At 49.8% G+C, this 21,827-nt stretch overlaps 2 protein-coding genes across 2 annotated transcripts in view; both read right to left on the bottom strand.

The window, feature by feature from the left end:
• Positions 1 to 598: 598 nt before the first annotated feature.
• On the bottom strand, positions 599 to 16,867 carry KIF23 (kinesin family member 23). The gene is made up of 24 exons (XM_027688690.1): positions 16,792 to 16,867; positions 16,323 to 16,383; positions 16,118 to 16,246; positions 14,952 to 15,057; positions 14,074 to 14,210; positions 13,287 to 13,396; positions 12,470 to 12,640; positions 10,984 to 11,096; positions 10,356 to 10,477; positions 9,740 to 9,842; positions 9,335 to 9,414; positions 9,126 to 9,245; positions 8,488 to 8,648; positions 8,188 to 8,192; positions 7,404 to 7,565; positions 7,018 to 7,175; positions 6,585 to 6,758; positions 5,605 to 5,781; positions 4,994 to 5,287; positions 3,157 to 3,387; positions 2,660 to 2,742; positions 2,302 to 2,383; positions 1,943 to 2,013; positions 599 to 1,320 (listed from the first exon to the last, which is right to left on the bottom strand). The coding sequence occupies exons 1-24, from the start codon at positions 16,800 to 16,802 to the stop codon at positions 1,305 to 1,307; spliced, it is 2,877 nt and encodes a 958-aa protein (XP_027544491.1). The 5' UTR covers positions 16,803 to 16,867; the 3' UTR covers positions 599 to 1,304.
• A 1,456-nt stretch (positions 16,868 to 18,323) lies between these two features.
• PAQR5 (progestin and adipoQ receptor family member 5) overlaps positions 18,324 to 21,827 on the bottom strand; it is a 12,245-nt gene continuing 8,741 nt past the window's right edge. The window contains 2 exon segments of the mRNA XM_027688677.1: positions 18,324 to 20,388; positions 21,480 to 21,621. Of these exon segments, the coding sequence (XP_027544478.1) occupies positions 20,159 to 20,388; positions 21,480 to 21,621 (372 nt within the window). The 3' untranslated portion in view covers positions 18,324 to 20,158.

The following is a 21,827-nucleotide window of genomic DNA, read 5'->3' as shown; positions in this document are numbered from 1 at the left end:
CTGGAGAAAAGAAGGATCCAGGGAGAGCTGAGAGCCCCTTCCAGGGCCTGAAGGGGCTCCAGGAGAGCTGGAGAGGGACTGGGGACAAGGACTGGAGGGACAGGACAAGGGGGAATGGCTTCCCACTGCCAGAGGGCAGGGAGAGATGGGATATTGGGAAGGAATTCCTGTCTGGGAGGGTGGGGAGGTCCTGGCCCAGGTTGCCCACAGAGAAGCTGTGGCTGCCCCTGGATCCCTGGAAGTGTCCAAGGCCAGGTTGGACAGGGCTTGGAGCAACCTGGGCTAGTGGAAGGTGTCCCTGCCCATGGCAGGGGGTGGCACTGGATGATGTTTAATGTCCCTTTCTATCCCAAACCATTCTGGGATTCTAAAATTACCTTATAACAAGGCAACCACTCAAACTGGACCCAACTGCCCCAAAAGCAGTTTGCAGAGCTGCAAACAAAGTTGGCCAAACCACATCTGGGGATCCAAGCAGATTCCACCATTTTAGCTCCAGAATCATCCCCCAGAGTGCCTCCCTTTGCACAGGACACAGGCAGGGGCTGTGGGGCTCCCTCAGCCACTGCCCTAAACCAACCACAACAGGGTTTGGAAGAGCATTTGGAATAAAAGGATTTATTTGAACACGTTTGCAGGGACACACAGAGAAAGGTTTGAGCACAGCTGTGAGGAAATCCCCCTCTCCCTCCCCTCCAGGGAGTTCCTCACTGGCACAATGGGGGGCTGATGCCAAGTCCCCATTGCTCACCTCAGGATTCCTGTTCCTGTCAACACTGACACGTTTCAAGGGGCTGGTTTACACATTAAATACTCAGAGGTCATTCTTTCAAGGAGAAATTCATATTCTCAAGCTGTTGCTGGTTAGGATAAAACAGGGAATGGCCTAAAAACACCCTTAAAGTGCAGCACTGCAGCTAAATCCATAGCAGCCTTTGGGCCTCCTCAGAAGAGAGGCCCTGAAGGGAGGGAGAGTGACCAGGAGAGATGGATCTGGGAGTGTGGAATGGAAAAGCTGGAAAAATCTGCAAGGCAGAAGCCTTGTGGCACAAGGCTGTAAAGATACAGCTCAATACATGAGGCAGAAGGTGTTTGGAGTTCCAGAGGCACGTTGGCAGAACCGCCCTAAATCTATGGAAAATACACACGTCCCTCTGGAGTTTCTTTGGGATCCCAGGTATCACCCGTGGAACCATTTCCTAGCACAGGCCACCCTAAGAACACCAGCCTGGAGTGAGGACAAAGCAGGGTCTGTGACACGTGACACCGGCCTGGGAAAATCCAGGAAAACTTCCAGCAGAAATTCAGGGCTTTCTTCGCCTAAAACAGGAGAGGAAAGAGCCACAAACAACTCTCAGAGTTCCCCCCCAGCAGCTTTAAGAGCAGCCACCACCCAATTTCCCTGTTTTTGACACCTTTGAGCCTCACATCCCTCCTGCATTGCTACAAAATGCAACATTTAACCCCAGAAAGCTCCAGAAACACCTGTATTTTATTTTTTTGGGGAACATAAACCAAAGTCTTATTTCAATTATTTACAAATTGCAACAAGTCCAAGCTCCAAGTTTCCTCCAGCATGATTAGAGCCCGTGGTTCCTTAGTGGGGGCCTCAGGAATCACACAGCTGGAATTTTAGCCATGGCCAGGAACACCACTAGGAATGGCCCCCTCAGTTCCCTGCTCTCCAGGCCACACTGAATAGGAAACTTGGTAAATTTAAATTTCTTTAAGGATAAAATGAGTGTTCTTTGCTGCATCAGCCTCTGCTGAAGGCTGGAGGGACAGGAGAGGGAATGCAGGGAGTTCTCCCTGCCACCCCTAACCCTATTCCAGTTGGGAATCCAAGCCTGAAGTGGGAAGAGCAACAAGGTCAGGGAGAAAGAAAAGTTCCCTAATTTTAGGAGTTATCAGGAAAGGGAATGAGCCTCCCAGGAGCACTTACTTGGGCTGAGCATGATGCTGATATCCAGGTCCAAGTGCTGATCCCGCCCTCATCTCCACTGCCACGGAACACTGGGAACACACACCAGTCAGGTTCTGCTGCTCCCACCACCCCCAGCTCAGCATCATCCCAAATTCTCATCCAGGCTGTTGCCCAGAGAGGTTTTGGACTCCCCATTCCTGGAATGTTCCAGGCCAGGTTGGACGGGGCTTGGAGCAACCTGGGCTAGTGGAAGGTGTCCCAGCCCATGGACACCATCCCAGGGGGAACAGGATGAGCTTTAAGGTCCCTTCCAACCCAACCCAACCCAGTCCAGACCCCATGACCATGAGATGTTCCCCTTTTCCCTTTTATCTTACTCTGGTTTCCACATCAGTCCATTCCGAGTCTGCAGCCTCTCCAAGGGGGTCAGGTTGGGAAGGGGACGAGCGTCGCTTCCTCCTGCAACAGGAACATGGGGGAAGAGCACAGAGACCCTGTGACTGGGCAGATCCTTGTGCACAGGAGAGCACATTTCATACTTCCAAAATAAATCTTTGCCCTCAGCAGCAAACCAGCCTTTAAAGCACCTTCAGCATCCAGAGTCTCCAAGTTACATTTGTATGATTTCAAGCTGGAAGCAACGACTTCCCGTTGGATCACTGGGACCAGAAGTGGTTCCATGTGCACTCTTGGAGTTCCACACCCCCAGAACCCAAAATGAAAGGCCCAACTCACCCCGTGGGAGATTCCTGCTTCAGAGTCTCGATGTCAGTGAACTGCACAGCCTGGCCACCACCCCTGGTTTTGAAAACATCCCCCTGGAACCCGGAGCAGAGACAAGGAACTGTCAGGTCAGCAGGGCAAGATTCACCTCGTCCCCCAGCCCAGAGCACTGAGTGCCATGGCCAGTCCTTCCTTGGACACCTCCAGGGATGGGGACTCCACCATCTCCAACTCCTGACAGGAAGAAATCCTTCCTGAAATGCCCTTTCCAAGAAGGAAATCCTTCCTGAACTTCTGAAGGAAAATGGTGAGATAAACAAGCCTATCGTGGTTTATAGGAAGCAACACCAAAGCTCAAGGAAAGGACTTTCAGCCCCCTCGAATCCCAGTGTAAAGGAGTTTCAAACCAACTCTTAGTGGGTCGAGTCCAACATTCCCTTTCCCAATCCTGCAGGAGAAAGTGGCAGGGAGAGGTTTTGGCTGAGCTGCCGAGGAAGGAGCCGCCTCACCTTGATGAGTTTGGTCTCGATCTCGCCGTCGGAGGCCAACTCCTGGTGTGTCAGCATGTACTTGTCACACTTGGCCAGGGCCTTCTCGCTGGCCGTGGCCACGGTGATGGCGTGGGGCACATGGGGCTGCAGCACCGTCTCCGTGGGCACGTTGGAGGGGGGCTTGTGGTCCACCCAGCGCTCCCCGGCCGAGCGCGAGCGGCGGTGCCGGAGCCGCACGGGAGGCGCGTTCTGGAGAGAGGCAGGAAAAGTCAGCACCCGGGAAATCACAGGGGGAACCCGCAGCTCTGTGCCCAAAGTGCCCTCAGGGTGTACCCTGGAAGGCTCCAAGAGCCTGGCAGGAAGTTATAATGGAATATTTTATGCCAATTCCTATTTCGTGGGAATTTTAGCGTTGTCGCATTCCACATTTAGTAAAGTTTCCTTGAGGAGGGAATCTATGTTTGGCAATCTCCTCCCAAATTTCCATCAGGGCTTGTCCCACTCTGTCCACACTGGGACAGCTCCCCAGGGAAGTGGGCACAGTTCCAAACCTGCCAGAGCTCCAGGAGCGTTTGGACGACACTCCCAGGCACGGGGTGGGATTGTTGGGATCCTATGCAGGGCCTGGAGTTGGACTGGATGATCCTCATGGATCCCCTCCAACTCAGGATATTCTAGGATTTATGAATATCTTAACCAACCAGAAAAGAGGAATTTGTGTCTCCATGGATTCATTCATGATCCCAAATGTAATTTGGAGGGTAGCAAAGCAAGCAAATCCATCCTCAGGATGGATTCCCAACACCTGTGAAGGATGCAAGAGGATGGATTCCCAACACCTGTGAAGGATGCAAGGCCTCCCAGCACTTCTGGGTACACGGAGCACAGGAAACATTCCCTGTGCTACTGCTCTGAACTGAGCTGTTGGAAATCCATGGGAATGGCTGAAGCTCATCTACTGCACTTCAGGAACACGAGAATTATTGGCAGATGCTCAGGAAAATCAGAACAAGATCTTGGAATGGGCTTTTCAAACAGGATTTGCAGAGTCTGTTCCATTTACACGGTAATTTTGGAGGCCTCCCAATCCTTACACAACCCAAAGCCATGGATGCAAATCCCACCTGCTGTATTTTCAGATGAGCAGCCACCACACATTCTTTGATTTAAACAGATAAACCTCTTACAGGTCTAAAGCACCTCTTAAAACTTAAACATATATACAGGGAAATGTGGCTCTCAGCAAAAATCTTCCGTTAAAACAAATACAAATAAATAAAGAATTGGAATGCTTTGGGAGAAGTTTGGGAACGCTCTCAAAAATGAATGATGCCATGATAAACTTGTACAGCTCTCTCAGATTTACCTGAGCCATGGTGACAGTGCCATGAGGTGCCACCACTGATAATCATTGACAGGCAGCAGTTTGGGGGAAATCCCTGTAATCAGAGCCCCCCCATGGAAATGAGGGAAGAGTCTTGGAAGAGAGTCCAAGTGGAGTCACAGGTGGGATGTTTATCCAAGCACTATTTCCAGACCACCCTAAGCTGCCCCAACAGGGCTTGGCAAATGCAGGAGGAGGGATTGGAGGAGACAGACACAAGGGAAAGCACAGAGACACTCAGAGCTCGAGGCAGAGCCTGGCCAGGCCAGACTGACACACCCTCGAGTTCTGAGGAGGATCTAAACCCCAAGGGGTCAAAGTGAGCAGCCAGGCTCAGTCTGGGATCAGCACCATCCCGGGAGAAACACAGCCAGGGCAAAGCTCTACTCTACGTTAGGAATGCTCAAGGGAGGAGAACTTTGGGCCAGACTAAGTCACTCTAGGTTAAGCTTTGGAAGGAGCAGCACTAACCCTGCAGCAGTGATCCTCTTCTATCTCTAGCTCCTCTCTATGCCTGGGCACCTCAAGGACTCCAGTCCAGCACATCCCTCGCCTTCTGTGCGAGCTGTTACAGCCTCTACTCAGCTCTGGCTCTTGTTTAGTCCTGGCATAAGAAGTGCTCTGCTTGTGTGAAGGGGTTTTCTGCTCCCACTCCAGGACACAGGAGGCCACAGAAATGCTGCTACAGGAGTTAGAACGTCTGGGCCCCTGCGGGGGGCTGGCGAGGCGCTGGCTGTGCCCCCCCTGAGCAAAGGGACTAGAGCTCTGCAGAGAAGGGGAGAGGAGTTAGTGAACACAAACACACACAGTGGAACTCACACAGCAATGAACAGGGAATCCTCACAATGTGCAGAGGGAAAACTCAGCTGGATGAGTGCAGTGTTGCAGTGACAGCACAGACTCAGGTGTTTTCTCAGTGGAGCAGCAGGAGGAGGTGGGAGCACAAGTGAACAAGGGACACAGAGAATGCAAAGGCAGTTCCAGCTACTCGAAATTCTGTGCCTGGGAACTACTTTTTAACCTGCACTTCATCCTTAAAATATGCTTTTCCCTACGTCAGTTAGTGTTTGGAGGTGACTTACAGGCACTGGGGGAGGAGACAGGGATCTCTGCACAGCCTTCTCTCGGTCCCTCTCCCTCGAGGGCCTCTCTGGCTTCTCCTTGGGCTCAGTGACAATGGCCTTCAGCTGCTTCAGCTTCTCATCCTTCACCCAGAGCTTGTTCTGCATTTCCAGCTGCTTTGCTGCCACACGACGCTCCTGCAAGGACAAGGCAGGGAAAGCATCGAGTATTTCACAGGAAAACATGGAATCATTGGGGGTGGAAAAGACCTCCAAGGCCATCGAGTCCAACCTGTGACTGATCCCCACCAGTCCAGTCATTCCTTGGACACCTCCAGGGGTGGGGACTCCACCACCTCCCTGGGCAGCCCCTTCCAGTGCCTGACAGCCCTTTCCAGGAAGAAATTCCTCCTGATGTCCAACCTGAACCTCCCCTGGCACAGCTTGAGGCCTCTTGTCCTCTCCTCCTGTCCCTTGTTCCCTGGGAGCAGAGCCCGACCCTCCCTGGGCTCCCCCCTCCTGTCAGAGAGTTGCAGAGCCAGAAGGTCCCCCCTTAGTAGTTCCCCCAGGTTAAACTGTGCTGGGATTTTGCAGGGAATTCTCTATGGAATGAATATCTTCCCCACTGAGACACAAGCTATTGGAAATAACGCCTTGTCAATGTAAAGACAGACTTTCCAGATTATAAAGTAACATCACATTTAACACCATAATTATCTGCTTCCCTAAATTACAGCAAATGGGAACACACCCAATTAGAGTTCCATCAATGACCCTGGAGTAGCAAAAGTTAATTCCTCAGCTTTTCTTTCCTTATTGCTTGTCCAGAGCAGAGCTGAGCAAGAGAACTTCCACAAGGAAAAAGGGGAAATTCTAACACTGGGCTTCTACAAGAGAACCACTCCCTAAGAGTGGTCCAAGCCCAAAGGAAGAGATTCCAGCTACTGGAATGTGCATATACTACATCTCTAGAAGTGAAGTGGACTTAGAAGAGCACTTACACACTCCTTCTCCCATTTCATGGTGGTCTCTGCCACCATTCCCTGCAGCCTGGCCTCCAACCTCCTCTTGTCCGACGCCTGACGCTGCAGCTTCTGGCTCTTGCTTTCCAGTTCCTGCTGAAGATTCCTCTTGTCCTCCTCATAAATTGTGGCAGTTTTCTCCAAAATCTCAATCTGCAGGAAGACAGGAAGGATTTGGATACGCTTTTTAGGAACACAACCATCTAAGCCCTGATCTGCCAGTTATATGACTGTAAATATACATTTTAAATTATACATTGCCCATCTTAACATACTCAAAAGGGCAAAAAAGTGTTCAGTGAAGTTCCCCACAAAATCCTTTTTATCTTGTTTCCAACATCCAGCAACTTCACAGAACTTGCCAAGGGCTACATAAAAAATGTGGTTTGTTCTTGAAAATGCCCAAACTGACCTTGTATTCCAAGGTTTTAATCTTCTTCTCCAGGCGTTCCAGCTCTGTTCTCTGCCCTGCTATTATTTTCTCCTTCTCAGACAGTTTTCCTTGGATATAGTGTTCCTTGGATACGACACTGGAGTCAAACTCCTGCAGCATTGTTTTAAAGGCAAGCACTGGAAGAGAATGGAGATATTTCACCTTCTCACCTGATCTCCACAACACCCAAAGCACTTCTGCTTTTCTCCTGCCAGCTTAAAGCCACCAGCTCTCTAATGACCTCAAAAAAAGGGGGAAATGATCAATCCAGACAAGATAATTATTTCCTGTTGGTACAGAAGGGAGCCTGGAGGAATAATAAGGGCACCAAAAATCAAGCTCTGCACTGATGTTCAAATTCTTACCATTTTTGGCAAACTCCTCTGCCAACATCTGCCTCATTTTCTGGCGCTGCTCCAGGGCCTCGATGAGCTTGGGAAGGGTTTGATCATCGTTGATATCCAAGAGCTCACACGAGGGCAACGGGGGGAAGTTCTGCAAAAGCATTTCTGCCACAGATTGCTCTTCTGTTTCTGCAAGATTTAAAGGCAAGAAAGAAAGTCTGTCAGCAAGTTACAGGACAGGAAAATTCCAATGGATAACACACACACAGAGCATTCACTCCACAGGATCATGGGAATAATTAAGGAGAGCTATAGGTTTTCAGAGGAGCTGACAGTGCTGAGTGAAGATTTAATGTGTCATTCTCAGTTCATTGCTTTACAAAACCTCCAGGCAACTCTGGATTTCTAAAGCAGGCCCTAAACATGTAGAGACATCAAAGTATCGTCCTCAGCACAATTTCCTTCCAGAAGCTGCAATACTGGGACCATGGAGTCATCCCCAGTAACAAAGGATTCATTTAGACTCACACAGTGACTGTGTTTATACTGCAAGCAGTGAGGAAGGAGCAGCTCCCACTGCACAGAGAGCTCTCAACCAACAGGTCACTGAAGCTCCTTTTGCACTTTCAAGGCTCAAATAATTTGTTTTAAAACAGCTTGTAACTCCTAACTCAAGACTGTGCTGTAACCATGGAATCATGGAATGGTTTGGGTTGGAAGGGATCTTAAAGATGACCCAGTGCCACCCCCTGCCATGGGCAGGGACACCTTCCACTGGCCCAGGTTGCTCCAAGCCCCATCCAGCCTGGCCTTGGACACTTCCAGGGATCCAGGGGCAGCCACAGCTTCTCTGGGCAACCTGGGCCAGGGCCTCCCCACCCTCCCAGCCAGGAATTCCTTCCCAATATCCCACCTAACCCTGTCCTCTGGCAGTGGGAAGCCATTCCCTGTGTCCTGCTCCTCCATCCCTTGTCCCCAGTCCCTCTCCAGCTCTCCTGGAGCCCCTTTAGCCCTGGAAGGGGCTCTCAGGTCTCCCTGGATCCTTCTCTTCTCCAGGTGAGCCCCCCCAGCTCTCCCAGCCTGCCCCAGACCCTGCAGTACTCACCCCCACCAAGGGGGCCCCCCCCTCATCTCCAGTTTCCTGGCCAGCTCCTCGCGGAAGGCCTGGTTGCGGAAGCGCCGGCCGGGGGTGAGCCCACACAGGGGTCTGTCCACAGGCCGGGCCACCTCCACCTCCTGGGTCATCTCTGCAAAGCGCATCACCTGCTGCAGGGACGGGAGAGAGCCACACGACACCTCAGGGGGACACTCAGAGGGGGGTTCAGGCAATAAAATACGAGAGGACACGATCCAGCTCTAATGTCAAGTAGCTCCCGACTTGGGATTCTGATGTGGAGCACCCAGAAGCCTTCCCAGGAACACCTCCCAGAGCTCCAGCCCCGAGGAGCCATGAACCCTCGTGCAGACAGCTCAGATTCCTGTAAGTGCTGTCATAGCACCCAAATATGGCTCTTTGGAATTCTCTAAAAAAGTAAAACCTTTCCTCCTTCACAAGCAAGTGGCAGTTATAATTTTAAGAGGAAAAATAAGATTTTACCCTACAAAACTATAACTGATTACCTTAAGTGCTCAAACAACAAAAAAAAAAATATAATTCCTTTTATCTATTCAAGCACAAGAATTGAGTGGGAAATGTGAAGAAAGGAGCAGGAGGGACTGCACTAAGCTGTGCAGGGGGGTTACCAGGCTCTCCTCATAGTCCTCAGCTTTGGGGTTGACACACACGATCATCCGGACTTTCCCTTCTCCATCAAAATAGTTCTTGAAGAGATGAGTCAGTTTGGAATCTCTGTATGGAACCATCTGAAAATCAAGCACAGGAAGGAATTAGCAAGCTTTCAGCACTCCAGGTCTTCCTCAAACGACAGGATGATGGGATGAGGGTTCCACACCTTGTTTGTCCCGTACAACTGGTTTTCCCGCAGAACTTCAATGCAGGTTCTCAACGTCATCAGTGACTGGTTGATGTTACCTTAAAAAAACCCAAAGGCAGAGTAAAAAACTCCATAAGCAGCCACTTGGATCACGTTCCCAAATTATTTAGCAGTTTCTTGAAGGATAAACTGCCTGCCTTCGGTTCTATTTGTTCCAGATAACTGCTCCAATTAACTGAAGGAGCAGAAGTGCTACTGAAAACCTGTGGTTTCCAAACCTGAGGGTTTCAGGTCATCAAATCAGATAATTGATCATCATAACAGAGCACTTCAGTTCTTCCCAGGGTGCCTCTACCAGGAGATAAGACTAATGGGAGCATAATTAGCACAGCAATCACCAGGGTGCCTAAAGGTGGTTCCCACCTGCTTCTCGCAGCCTGTTCCCCTCGGCTTTTGTCCTGTTGGTTCTCTCACTTCCAGCCAGATCCACCAAGGACAGCTGGCTCAGAGTGATCTGTTCCTTCTCCTGCCACAGGAAACAAAGGATAATCACCTCCAGAGTCCTTCTGAAGGGGTGGGGGGAACACCCCACCCCCCAAAGCAGCATGAACACTTCAAAATAATACACGTTGAGCCCTTAAATAAGGTCAGGGGGTGTTTTTACAGCACAAGGCCTGGGCACCACCAGCTTTTCCCAGGAATTTTAGCAGCTCCCTTGTGTCCTGGCCCACAGGATGGATATAACAACTGTCCTCATCCAAAGCCTCCAAATTTTACATTCCTAACAAAGGAAAAGGTGAAAACCAAAGGAATCAGCAGCTCCACCCTCCATGTGCAGGGTCAGGAGTTGGACTCGATGATCCTCATGGGTCCTTTCCAACTCAGCAGAGTCTGTGATTTTAAGGCCTTACTTTCAGTACAAAAAGGAGATTAATTCTGTCCCCTGGAAATTCAAGACACAGGAACCATTTCCATGGTTCAGCACCTTCTCCAACTTCCCCCCTCAGAGTTCTCCTGGGCTCAGCTGCTCTGAGCTCACCTGCAGGACGTTGTCTCCATCGGCGTCCAGCGGGGCCTGAGCCAGTTTGATGATGAAGACGCTGTGGGAGCGGCTGGACTCGCGGTTCAGCTGCGTGTTGGCGATGCGCCGCTTCTTCTGACCTGCAGGGCAAAACAGATCCCACAAAACATGGCTTTGGGTAACAGAATTCCCACCTGGCAAAGCCAACTCTGCTCTCAGCACCACAGCGGGAAGGACGTCCCGGCTGCTGAAGGAATGGCCTTAGGGGGAAGGAGGGAGAGTTGGAGAGGGACTTGGGACAAGGGATGGAGGGGCAGGACAAGGGGGAATGGACTTAAGATGAAGGAGGGAAGGGTTACGTGGGATATTGGGAAGGAATTCTTTACTGGAAGGGTGGTGAGGCACAGGTGCCCAGGGAGCTTGTGGATTCCACATTCCTGGAAGTGGTCAAAGCCAGGGTGGACAGGGCTTGGAGCAACCTGGTCTAGTTGGGAGATTGTGGACTCCACATTCCTGGAAGTGTCCAAGGCCAAGCTGGATGGGACTTAGAGCAGCCTGGTCTAGTGGAAGGTGTTAATATTTAAGCTCCTTCCAATCCAAACCATTCCAGGATTCTGTGACCTGCACCGAATTCTGGAAGATTTACCTCTCCAAAACACTTCAAAAGCTTCCTCTGTGGACTTCACCTCCACCTCTGTGCAGCCCGTGACGTACATGTTGTGGTTCTGGTCCTCCCGAAGCATTTTGGACTGGGGAGGTCTTCGGGACAAGGAGGAAATAAAACAAACAGACAAAAAAAACCAAACCCTTAGAACAGTTTTCTGTACATCATTGGCATGCGAATTGTGTTCAAGTGCGAAATTCAGAGTGACTATGTGGATTATCTGCACAGAGGATGGAAGAGGAAACACAAGGACAGGGACACACACCCAGCCAAGATTAGTGACACTTCAGCTACTGCTTTAATTGAGCAGCTACGTTTAATTGCAATTTTTGCTGGGAATCATTGCTTTGGTGGCAGCTACTGCTTTTCTACATGCACACAGAAGCAAGGGGGCTTTGACAGCACTCAGTATTTGCTAGTAAAGCAAGAAGAGACAGGGAATCAGTCTATTTTCTGCTTCTACTGAAGGAAAGTGGCACTTTTTGAGATGGCAATAATAGGCTGTGCACATACATAAAGTCTCCATTTCGCACAGGGGTGTTGCAATTGTTCCACCTACCGAAAAAACAGGGGTAAAAACATTAAGTCATTCAAGTTTGTGTCTAAAATCTCTCCACATATAACACACTGCAGCTTCCAGAAAGAGAAACAAGCCAAGAGTCTTCCTAGGCTGGTTTTTGGGCAGAAGCACAACACTAAACCAATGTCATTGTTTCCAAAGCCTTCACAGACATTCAAACCCTTTTCAGACCAGTGCTCTGGAGACAGCTCTTGATGTTTGAGAGACACAGCCTGCTTTGCTCGAGCTGGTCTTTGTAAATCAGCCAACTCTTTAATTAACATGTGTGCTGATGGGCTACTTGAATGGATTTAGAATTTAAATAAATGTATTCAAAGGCCAATTTGCAGATATTTTTTTCCCTGCTGGTGTCAAGATTTACCAGTTTCAGACATCAGCCAAGTCTGCACACCTTTGCAGAAATATGCATTGTTTCAATTAGGAGACAATTCACTGCTGGTTTTTGGGAATTACTGCCATCAGGTGAAATCTTATGCAAATGTGAATTAACTATGGAGCAACGAAGCAGCATTTTTCACCCAAGACACTGTTTCCAGGGGAAAAAAGGTCAGCTGTGGAATGCCTTGCTCCAAGCTGCAGTCACCTGCTAGAACCGTGCTTAGAAGAGCAGGACTAGATTTGGGATCTCAGTGGGACACAACACCACTGCCCACCAAATTAAATATTTAAATATCCATCTCCAACCATAACGAGGAAAGGAGCACCGAGTCACAACAACCATCAGTACTTGGCACACTGAAATATTCCTGTCTGGACTCCTTTGCCATCACCTTTCCACGGGATTTTTTAAGGATTCTTGTGACTTGAGCCAGACTCACCAAGACTACAGTCACAAAGACCTGGTGGAGCTCCTGCAAAAGCCAGGAATAGCAGGATTCCCAAACTCACTTGGGTTTGATGGGCTCAAAGGGAGCCTCCTCCAGGAGGTCGTAGATGTAGTTGTTGTAGATCTCGATGTAGGACACAAAGACACTGTAGACATTGTCCTCATCCACGTCCTCCACCTTGCAGTGCTCCTGGACGTTGATCATGTCGGCAAACTCGGGATCCATGTGGCGCCTGTGGACACAGGGAATGACTCTGGGAGCCCCTGGAGCTGTGTGGGTACATCTGAGCACTGCAGCATGGAAATACTCCAGAGCTGCCAAAATATTGGGATTCCTGGGCCCTGTGATGATCCTTGGGGGCCCCTTCCAGCTCAGGATACTGTGATTCTAGGAAAACATCTCCAAGTTGAACTTCATGGTATTCCTGCTCAAAGTCACAGCATTGAACTCATGAAAATAAACTTCTCTTGCCTGATTCTAAGTCTTCTAATCCAAATAATTATGTTAATTGCTTCAACCCCATGAAATACACTCACTTTCCATTAATATTTTATTAATTAATAGGAATATTATTAGGAATATATATAAATCAATATATTAAGTCAATACATATGAATACATTAATAATATTATTAATATTTACAGTTATTAATTAATAATATAAATAATTATTATTAATTAATAGGAATATTAATCAATAGGGGTTGGAACAAGACGATCTTTAAGATCCCTCCCAACCCAAACCATCCCAGGATTCTATGATTTTTCTTTCATTTCTCCAAGGGAAGGATAAAAACCTCCAGACAAGTTAAAACCAGACCAACAGAATAATATTTATAGTAAATAAATTCCCTCTGAGTGTTCCAACAGTCACTTACTTCCCAGATGGAGTTTTTGGGACAGGCAGGGCATCTCTCCTCTGCCGTTCTAACAGAGCATCAACTTCACTCTGAACATCCACCCCGTTCTTGTCATCCAGCTTAAAAACCTGGCAGGAAGTTTGGACAATTAAAAAAAAATAATTAAGGTGTTGACCAACAAAACTAATTATTTGATCAAGCTGGCAATTAATTAGTTTGAGTTAATTCCATGCCCCTCACTAGCACTCAGCCTGCCAAGTGGAATCTGGCAGAAAACAGGTATTTCCAAAATAACAACATTTCATAAATGTTCCCAAGGAAGAGACTCCAGGACTGTTAAAGTACATTTAGATACTAAAAATCCACAGAAGTTTGCCCACAAGAAAAGCCTCACATCTCTGTTAATTGGTCTATGCTCTGGTCTAGTTGACAAAGGTGTTCAGTCAAAGGTTGGACTCATGATCTTGGAGGTGTTTTCCAACCTCAACGATTCCGTGATTTCAGATAAAGTTTCCTGAGGCTTTTGGATCTTGTGGCTAAATCTCACTCCATAACTCAGAAAGCTTCCTCTTCTTTTTTTTTCTTGTTTTTAAATTAAAGAATGAGGAGCAGTTGAAGGGCAGGCAGACCCTCTTCAAGAGATGTCCATCCCAGCCGCCTCCCTGGCCCTGCTCCTCAAACCTCGAGGCGGGGGGTTGGTTTGGGTTGGTTTCTCAGTCACAGATTTATTTTGCAGACAGCCGTTATCTGATGCTTTGGGGCTGTCACAGCAGCAGGGGGGAGGATTCAGGGTGAAGCCACTCACGAATCTCTTGGCCTGGAAGGGCCCGATGCTGTTGAAGATCATGTCCAGGCAGCGCGGGAGGAGCCCTCCATCCCCAGGAGATCCCGTCATGGTGTGGGTCTTCCCACTGCCTGTCACTCCATAGGTGAAGAGGAGACCTGGGAAAGGTGTGGAATCAAATGGATTTGAGGAAAAAAAACCAATGGCTCCTTTTGAAGAGTCAGGGATTCCAGCCCACCACCAGTGTTTGCAGCTCTCCCTGATCAGCACAACTGGAATTATCCACAGTCCTCTCAGGACAGGGCACTTGGAAGCCAAAAATGGGGCATTACTGAGGAGTCTGACCCACACCAGGCACTGTGGTATCTCTGTGAGGGTGGGGAGGCCGTGGCACAGGTTGCCCAGAGAAGCTGTGGCTGCCCCTGGATCCCTGGAAGTGTCCAAGGCCAGGATGGATGGGGCTTGGAGCAACCTGGGCTAGTGGATGGTGCCCCTGCCCATGGCAGGGGCTGGGATGGGATGAGCGCTGAGGTCCCTTCCAACCCAAACCATTCCAGGATTCTGTGCCCACACCAAGCCCAGGAGATCAAACCCCACAAACTGATTTCTGCAGTCACTTCTTAGGTGGACAATCCATCCCTTTCCACAGAGAAAAAAAGCTTCTCCTGTTTATCTTGCACTAAAATCTTAGACCTTGACACACATAACATCCAAATCATAACAAAAATAAATAGGTTTAGATGGTGAGAGCTTCCAAGGATGTTGTGTGAGGAGCTGAGCCACAATTCCCAAGCAAACCAGATGTACCTTTTTACCTTGAGAAGACAAGAAACCTTGAGAGCCACAAAATCGTGGCCAGGAGGGTGGCAGAGGAGTGGCACAGGCCAGGAGTTACTCACCATTTTTGCCCCGGATCAGATCTTCCACCAGAGGCTTGGCCACCACGTCAAAGAGCTCCTTCTGAACCCCAAGGGTGCCAAACACTTCCTTAAAGGAATACTGTGTCTGCCAAGAGAAGAGACACGGTCTGAACCTTCAGCTTCCATGGCCAGGAGTCCATTGCTTCCAAACATCCAGGGGTTACACCTTAGGACACTTCCCACAGCTGAGCAGAACGATTAAACTCGGCTTTAGGACTAAGCCAGGGTTTGAACATGGGTTGCTCATTTTTCCATCAAAACACTTTCTCAGGTAAATATCTGCATTTTAAGTTTTCGAGCAAAGGTTTATCAAACTTTTAATTAATCTTTGCCTCCTTCATTTAAGCCTTAGGAGATCACTCGATACCTTTCTTATAAGAACTTCCCAGACTATTCTACATCCCACCCAACATTCCTGCCCAGAGAAGCTGTGTATTCTCCATCCCTGGAAGTGTCCAAGGCCAGGTTGGACGGGGCTTGGAACAACCTGGGCTAGTGGAAGGTGTCCCTGTCCATGGCAGGGGGTGGAACTGGCTGAGCTTGAAGGTCCCTTCCCACCCAAACCATTCCAGAATGCCACGATTCTATTTTTTTCTTTTCTTAAAAACTCTATGGCTTTGTCTCATTTGGTATTCCAGCACTGTTTTGGAATACTCCAGTTAATCCTTTCACTACCACATCACCTTCAGTCCTACAGTGCTCTGGCTCCTCATTCTGTACCATCTGTAGAGAGCACAGCCTATATATAAATATATATATATTTTATGCTTGTGTGTGGTTGTGTTTAGAGCTGTTTTCTTTCAACTAGTCCTGCATGAAGAAAAATCCTTTAAGCAGCACAAACATTCCTCAGGTTTGCTTTAGTTCCTTGCACCCGCAGAAGCCTCTTCCTCTGTGGAGAATATATTTTATGGCTAAGGAAACGGTGCAGTTTTGCTCTGGATGGGTTTGAAAAAGGGGTAAAAAAAATTCTGATTTTGCCCTCTGCAAGAGCCCCACAAGCCAGGGGGAAATCATGGATGGGACACCTTCCACTATGGCAGGTCGCTCCAAGCCCAGCCCGGCCTTGGACAACTCGCAGAGGTGGGGCAGGCGGTTTGTCCGGGCACATTCCCGGCTGGAATGCGGTCCCCCCGCGCGGTTACCTCTCGGTACTCGCCGTTGCGGAACACCCGGTACCCCTCGGGCGGGTGGATCTGCACCGTGGTCTCGTTGATCACCTCGATACAACACTCCTGGTCCGCGCGGCTCAGCGGCCGCACCCGGCAGTAAACCTGGAGGGAGGGAGGGAGGGATGGTAAGGGGGGCCGGGCCGAGCCCCCTCCCAAAGCCCCACAGCCCCACACTCACCCCCACCGGGTCCTTCAGCGTCGGGTTCGTGGGCTTCTTCGGCCGCCGAGGCGTCTTGGTCCTACTGAGGGAAAGGGAAGGAACGGGAACGGTGAGGGGGGAGAGAACAGGGAAAGGGGGGAGAGGGAGACCCGGGAAGGGGGGGGGAAAACAGGGGGAATGGAGGAGAACTGGGTGCAGGGAAACCGGGACGAAGGAAAAGAACCGGGAGGGAGGGAGAGAACGGGGGGGGTGGGGAAGGACCCGGGAGGGGAATGGGGGGGACCCTGAGGGGAATGGGGGGGACCCTGAGGGGAATGGGAGGGATCCTGAGGGGAATGGGGGGGATCCTGAGGGGAATGGGGGGGATCCTGAGGGGAGCGGGGAGGGACCCTGAGGGGCGGCCCCACCCCGAGGGGACCCATCCCATGGCAGCCTCATCCCGCCCCGCGCCCCCGCCGCGCCGGGAAGGGGCTGTGGAGGGACTTACGCCGCCTTCATGTTGCGGTGTCTCCGCCGATGTCGCGACAGGGCCCGGGGGTCGCGATCGGGGCCGCGCCGGGTCCGAGCCGCGGCCGCGCGCCCGCCGCGTTCAAATCCAGCCAATCAGCGCGCACGGCCGCGTCCGACGTCATCGCGCACCGCGTTGCCATGGCGGCGCCGAGGGGCGCGGCCCCGGGCGCGGGCGCCCCCTGCTGGTCACGGTGAGGGGGATTGGAAGGCCTCGTGTTCGAGTCCCGGCCCCGCCAGACGGCGGGGATGTGTCCGGCCTTGGATTTGTTTGTTTTATCTCCCTTTTTATTTCCTTAGTTCTAAGGAAAAGGGGTGTAATCCAGTCAGTTCTCAGTGCCAAGGCTCCCCTGTGGCCACGCCTGGAGGTGCATCAGTCAATCAGTGAATTCCTGAATGAAATCGATCAATGAATTCCTAAATTAAATCAGTCAATCAGTTAATTCCTAAATTAAATCTGTCAATCAGTTCATTCCTGAATTAAATCAGTATATCAGTTAATTCCTGAATTAAATCAGTAAATCAGTTCATTCCCGAATTAAATCAGTATATCAGTTAATTCCTGAATTAAATCAGTAAATCAGTTCATTCCCGAATTAAATCAGTATATCAGTTAATTCCTGAATTAAATCAGTCACTCGGTTAATTCCCCACCTGAAATGATCCACGGGGGGAAATGAAGGTTCCGATGTGCTGTTGTGACATGTAAAAAATGAGGTGGAACAAGCTTATGAAAGCCCAAACTTCCTGATGGGGAAATGTGGAAACTGGGGTGGAGGATGAAGTAACTCGGGGTTGAACCCTCAGCAAAGGCTTCCAGGGGGTTGAACTCAATTGTTTTTAAACCACAGACTCACAGTTTTAGTGCAAATTAAATATAACAAGTGAGTTTATCCTCATGAGGGAAAAAGCCCAAAGAAATTCTGACCCTCTGCCTTCTGTTTTTCGCTGTGACCATTCTCAGTGTCCAGGGCCAACCTTCCCTTCTTAAACTGGTTTAAAACACATGGAAACAGGCAAATTTCATCATGTTTTTATAATACAAATTGAGGATATTTAAAAAAGGACAAAATTGCCCTGATTTCCCCAGAAGCAGAGTCAGAGCCCCCATCCTAGGGGTACAGTCCCACGGAAACTGGCCCTGCCCTACAGCCTAAAACTTGTAGGATAGGGCCTAAAAACACCCTAAAAACCAGCTGGAATTCCCAAAGCCCTGGGAACACGTGGATAACAGCACCTGGAACTGCATTTACCCCTTTTTCTGTCCCTCCACCCCTTGTCCCAGGTCCCTCTCCAGCTCTCCTGGAGCCCCTTTAGGCACCAGAAGGGGCTCTTGGGTCTCCCTGGAGCCTTCTCTTCTCCAGGTGAACATTCCCAGCTCTCCCAGCCTGTCCAAACCCATGTGGCTGAGGAGCAGCTGAGGGATATTCCCTGGATTTGGTCCTACAGTTCAGATCCTTGTTGGGATTTGCTGTGGGTTGGGAACACACACACACAACAAAACACGTTCCGACAAATAAATATCCTCGTTTATTGACTCATAACAATTTGCCACAGAGTTTTTATTTCTTCTGTGAGGAGAATTTCACACATTAAATCGATTTTCCAAGGCCTCTGTCCAGCTGAGGAAGAAATTTGGCTGCTCTGTGCTGCTTCAGGATCAAACATCACCCACTCCCTGTGCACAGACAAAGGATCCAGTGGGATCATGGCATTCCATAACCCAGGGTTAGATTTTTTAATGCAGTTTTCCTACAGTTTTCCTTTCAGCTGAAGAGGAGCAGAACCCCTCAGTTCAAAAGTTAAATGACCTAAAAAAGCTGTGCAATGATTCCTGTGGGTTTTCCAGGCTCTTCAGTCATGTCCTGCAGGCAGAGCTGGATTCCTCCCCACTCCCACCACGGTAAATAAACTCTGCAATTATCAGCAATTGTCTCCAAAGTGATTAATTCCCCCAGCCCTATTCTTATCAAACAGTAAAAACCAGATTATGATCAGTGATTTATATTAGTTTTCTCTTTTAATGCAATAAAACTTTTGAATAAACAATTACATTCCAGTGCTTATAAATATTCCCACAAACCTTGGTCAGCTTTCAAAACAAAGGATTTAGTTATTCTATGTTTAACCACATGATCCCATATTTAATGAGCTGTTGGGTTGTCACTCCAAAGTGCATCAGTTCTACCTTGGCAGAGGCAATTAACACATTAATTAAACACCCGTATGATTGATAATATTCCCTAGAAGAGTTGCTTGTTCCTGTAGGAAAATCCAAGGGAATTTTCCCTGGATTCCTGGAGCCACCAGCTGAGCTCTCCCTCATCTGGATCAGGCTGAGACCTGCAGGCTCTGTGCCTGGAAAATCCAGGAGCAGGACGAAAGGGAAGGAAGAAGCAACAGCAGGAGCAGAGGGATAACTCTGGGAATGCTTTAAAATCCCAGGGTTTGATCCTTTGGGTATTTAATCCCAAATCCTGCCTTTCTCCCGACTCCACACTGCCCAGATCCCACTCCCTGCTTTGCTGGTGGTTCACCCTCCTGGACACCCCCATCCCAATCCTTCATCCAACAGAACATTCCAAGCATTATCCCACGTGAGTGACCCCAAAACCCAGAGGGGTTTGAAGGTTTGGCTCTCCCGTGTCAGCCCCTCCATCCAAGGGCCCATCCAGCCCCCAGAAACACCCAGGAAAGGATGGACTTGCTTTGCCAACACGAGAGCTCAGCTTTCCCACAGGAATTACTTCCCTTTGTGCCAGAATTAGACCCCAAAAACCAGCTATTCTGGAGGAACACCCCATGGAAGCTCTTCCAGGATCACTTTTCCCAGGTATTGATCAAAACCAGCTGATTTGAAACCAGTCCCTCAATCCCACGTCTGTCAGGCACTGGGGTCGGGTTTAAGGCTGTGAAAGGTGGATATTTAAGGCTTCAAATTCCAAAATGATGCCCCTTGGAAGGTGAGAACAGGGGTCAGGGAGCCCTCGTGCCTCCCCAGGGGTCGTGGCCATCACTCCAAACCAGTGCCATCGGTGTCACCACATTCCCTGTGACCCCTCCCTAAGGCACACCTGGTGAATCCCCATTGCTTTGGGAAGTGGCAGCACTTCTGTCCCTTTTTCTGGATAAAACTCAGGATATTTTACATCTTTCCTGGGATAACAACTGGATTTAAAGCATCTCTGAACCCGTTTGCAGCATTAAAGCTCAGTGGATAAACCAGTGCAGCTCCTCGAGCCCTTGAGAGGATCATCAATAAATACTGGGAGCAAATAAACTCCTCATCCACACCAACCCTGTGCTGGGTGTTGGTGGAGCAGCAGGAATGCCACCGGTCCCCAATCCTAGCGGGATTTGTCCCTGTGCGGAGGCTCCGGGATGAGGGGCAGTGCCACGGAGCTGATCCCGATGACAAGCAGGCTCCCGGTCACACAGACCCCCATGGAGCACAGGGTCTGCAGGGAGGAGGGCAGCACGACCTGGCTGTGCCTCTCAGCCATGTCCCTCATGATGGCCTCCATCTGGAAGTGCGTCCCGAGGATTCCACACACGTGGAAAACTTGGTGGCTGTGCCCTGCAAGGAATGACGGGATGTGGTGATGGGAGCCCAGGTGGCAAAGGACAACTGCAGGCCAGAGGCACCCCAATGTGCAGGGGCAACCCAAAATACAGAGAAATCCAAAATATGAAGACCCAAAACCGCAGAGAAACCCAAAAATGCAAAGAACCCAAAATACAAAAAGAACCCAAAATACAAAGACAACTCAAAACACGAAGATACAAAGACTATAAAATACAGAGAAACCCAAAACTACAAGAAACTCAAAATACAAAAAGAACCCAAAATACAAAGACAAAGAGAAAGAAACCCAAAAAACAAAGACCCCAAAGTACAGAGATGTCCCAAGACAGAAGGAAGGGATAAAGCACTCAGGGAACTCCTTGGGAGTTCAGCTTGTCCTGAGAAGCTGTGGCTGCCCCAGCCCTGGAATGTTCCAGGCCAGGTTGGACGGGGTTTGGAGCAACCTGGGCTAGTGGGAGGTGTCCCTGCCCATGGCAGGGGTGGGATGGGATGAGCTTTAAGGTCCCTTCCCACCCAGACCATTCCAGGATTCCGTGATTCACTCAGACACTCTCTACACACTCTGCCCTCCCTCCATCTCCTTTAAATATTTACTCTGCTAATTCCTGTGGCTTTTATCATCCTGCACAGAGCTCTTCCTTCCCAAATGGAATGGGAGCAAGGGATGTGTTTGTGCTGCAGTCCTGGCACAGGGATGTGCCCAGGGCTCTGTTTGTCCGTGGTGTGGCCGAACAGGGAAAACCCCAAGGTGTCCATCCCATCCCGTCCCATCCCATCTCATCCCATCCCAGCTCCTTGGTGGCTGCTCCTGCCACGGCACCACTGTGCCCCAAGTGAGGAGTTTTCCACAAGAAATGAGTGTTTTGTGGGCGTGAAACCCCCCGTGGAAGATTTTGGAAGCAAAATATTCCACACAAAATATTCCCACAAAAATATCCCACAAAACATCTCAAATATATACAAGATACTACTGTGTCTTGTCTATAAAACTCCCTCCCACATTTCCAGCAGGGAACATGTGACCTCCTCCGGGAGTCCCTCCTGCTCCAGATGCTTTATTCCCAGGATTGCCGGGGACTCACCGATGTAGTCGAAGGTGCCCGGTGCCAGGCGCTCGGGCAGGTGGGTGGCGAAGATGAAGCAGGTGAGGAGGGCACAGCCAGTGTGTTTGTAGTGCAGCAGGATGGAGCCCTCAGAGCAGCCCTCCAGGGCACACAGGTACAGCTGCAGCCAGGGAAAAGTGGGATAAATCATTCCCAGAGCGGGCACGGCCGTTCCTGAACCCACAGCTCCCCACCGGGCTCCAGGACCCCACACTCGATCCCACACCCATCACCTGCATCCCTGCAAATCCCAGCCTTGCATCCCTGTCCCTGCACCCCTCTGCAGCCAAATTCCCACCCTGCTCCAGCTGAGCCTGGAAAAGGCAC

The sequence above is a fragment of the Neopelma chrysocephalum genome, unplaced genomic scaffold (genome assembly GCF_003984885.1).
Source record: "Neopelma chrysocephalum unplaced genomic scaffold, ASM398488v2 Primary Assembly neopelma1_75, whole genome shotgun sequence".
In the NCBI taxonomy this organism is placed as follows: domain Eukaryota; kingdom Metazoa; phylum Chordata; class Aves; order Passeriformes; family Pipridae; genus Neopelma; species Neopelma chrysocephalum.
This window is presented reverse-complemented; position numbering and strand designations above follow the sequence as displayed.

Bases quoted from the DNA above. Each gene is read 5' to 3' on its own strand.
- KIF23 (XM_027688690.1), bottom strand. The intron at 15,058-16,117 runs GTAACCGCGCGG...TTCTCTTGGCAG, and splicing joins GCAACGGCGAGTACCGAGAG to ACACAGTATTCCTTTAAGGA. The intron at 11,097-12,469 runs GTGAGTTTGGGA...CTTGTCCCGAAG, and splicing joins TTTGAGCCCATCAAACCCAA to ACCTCCCCAGTCCAAAATGC.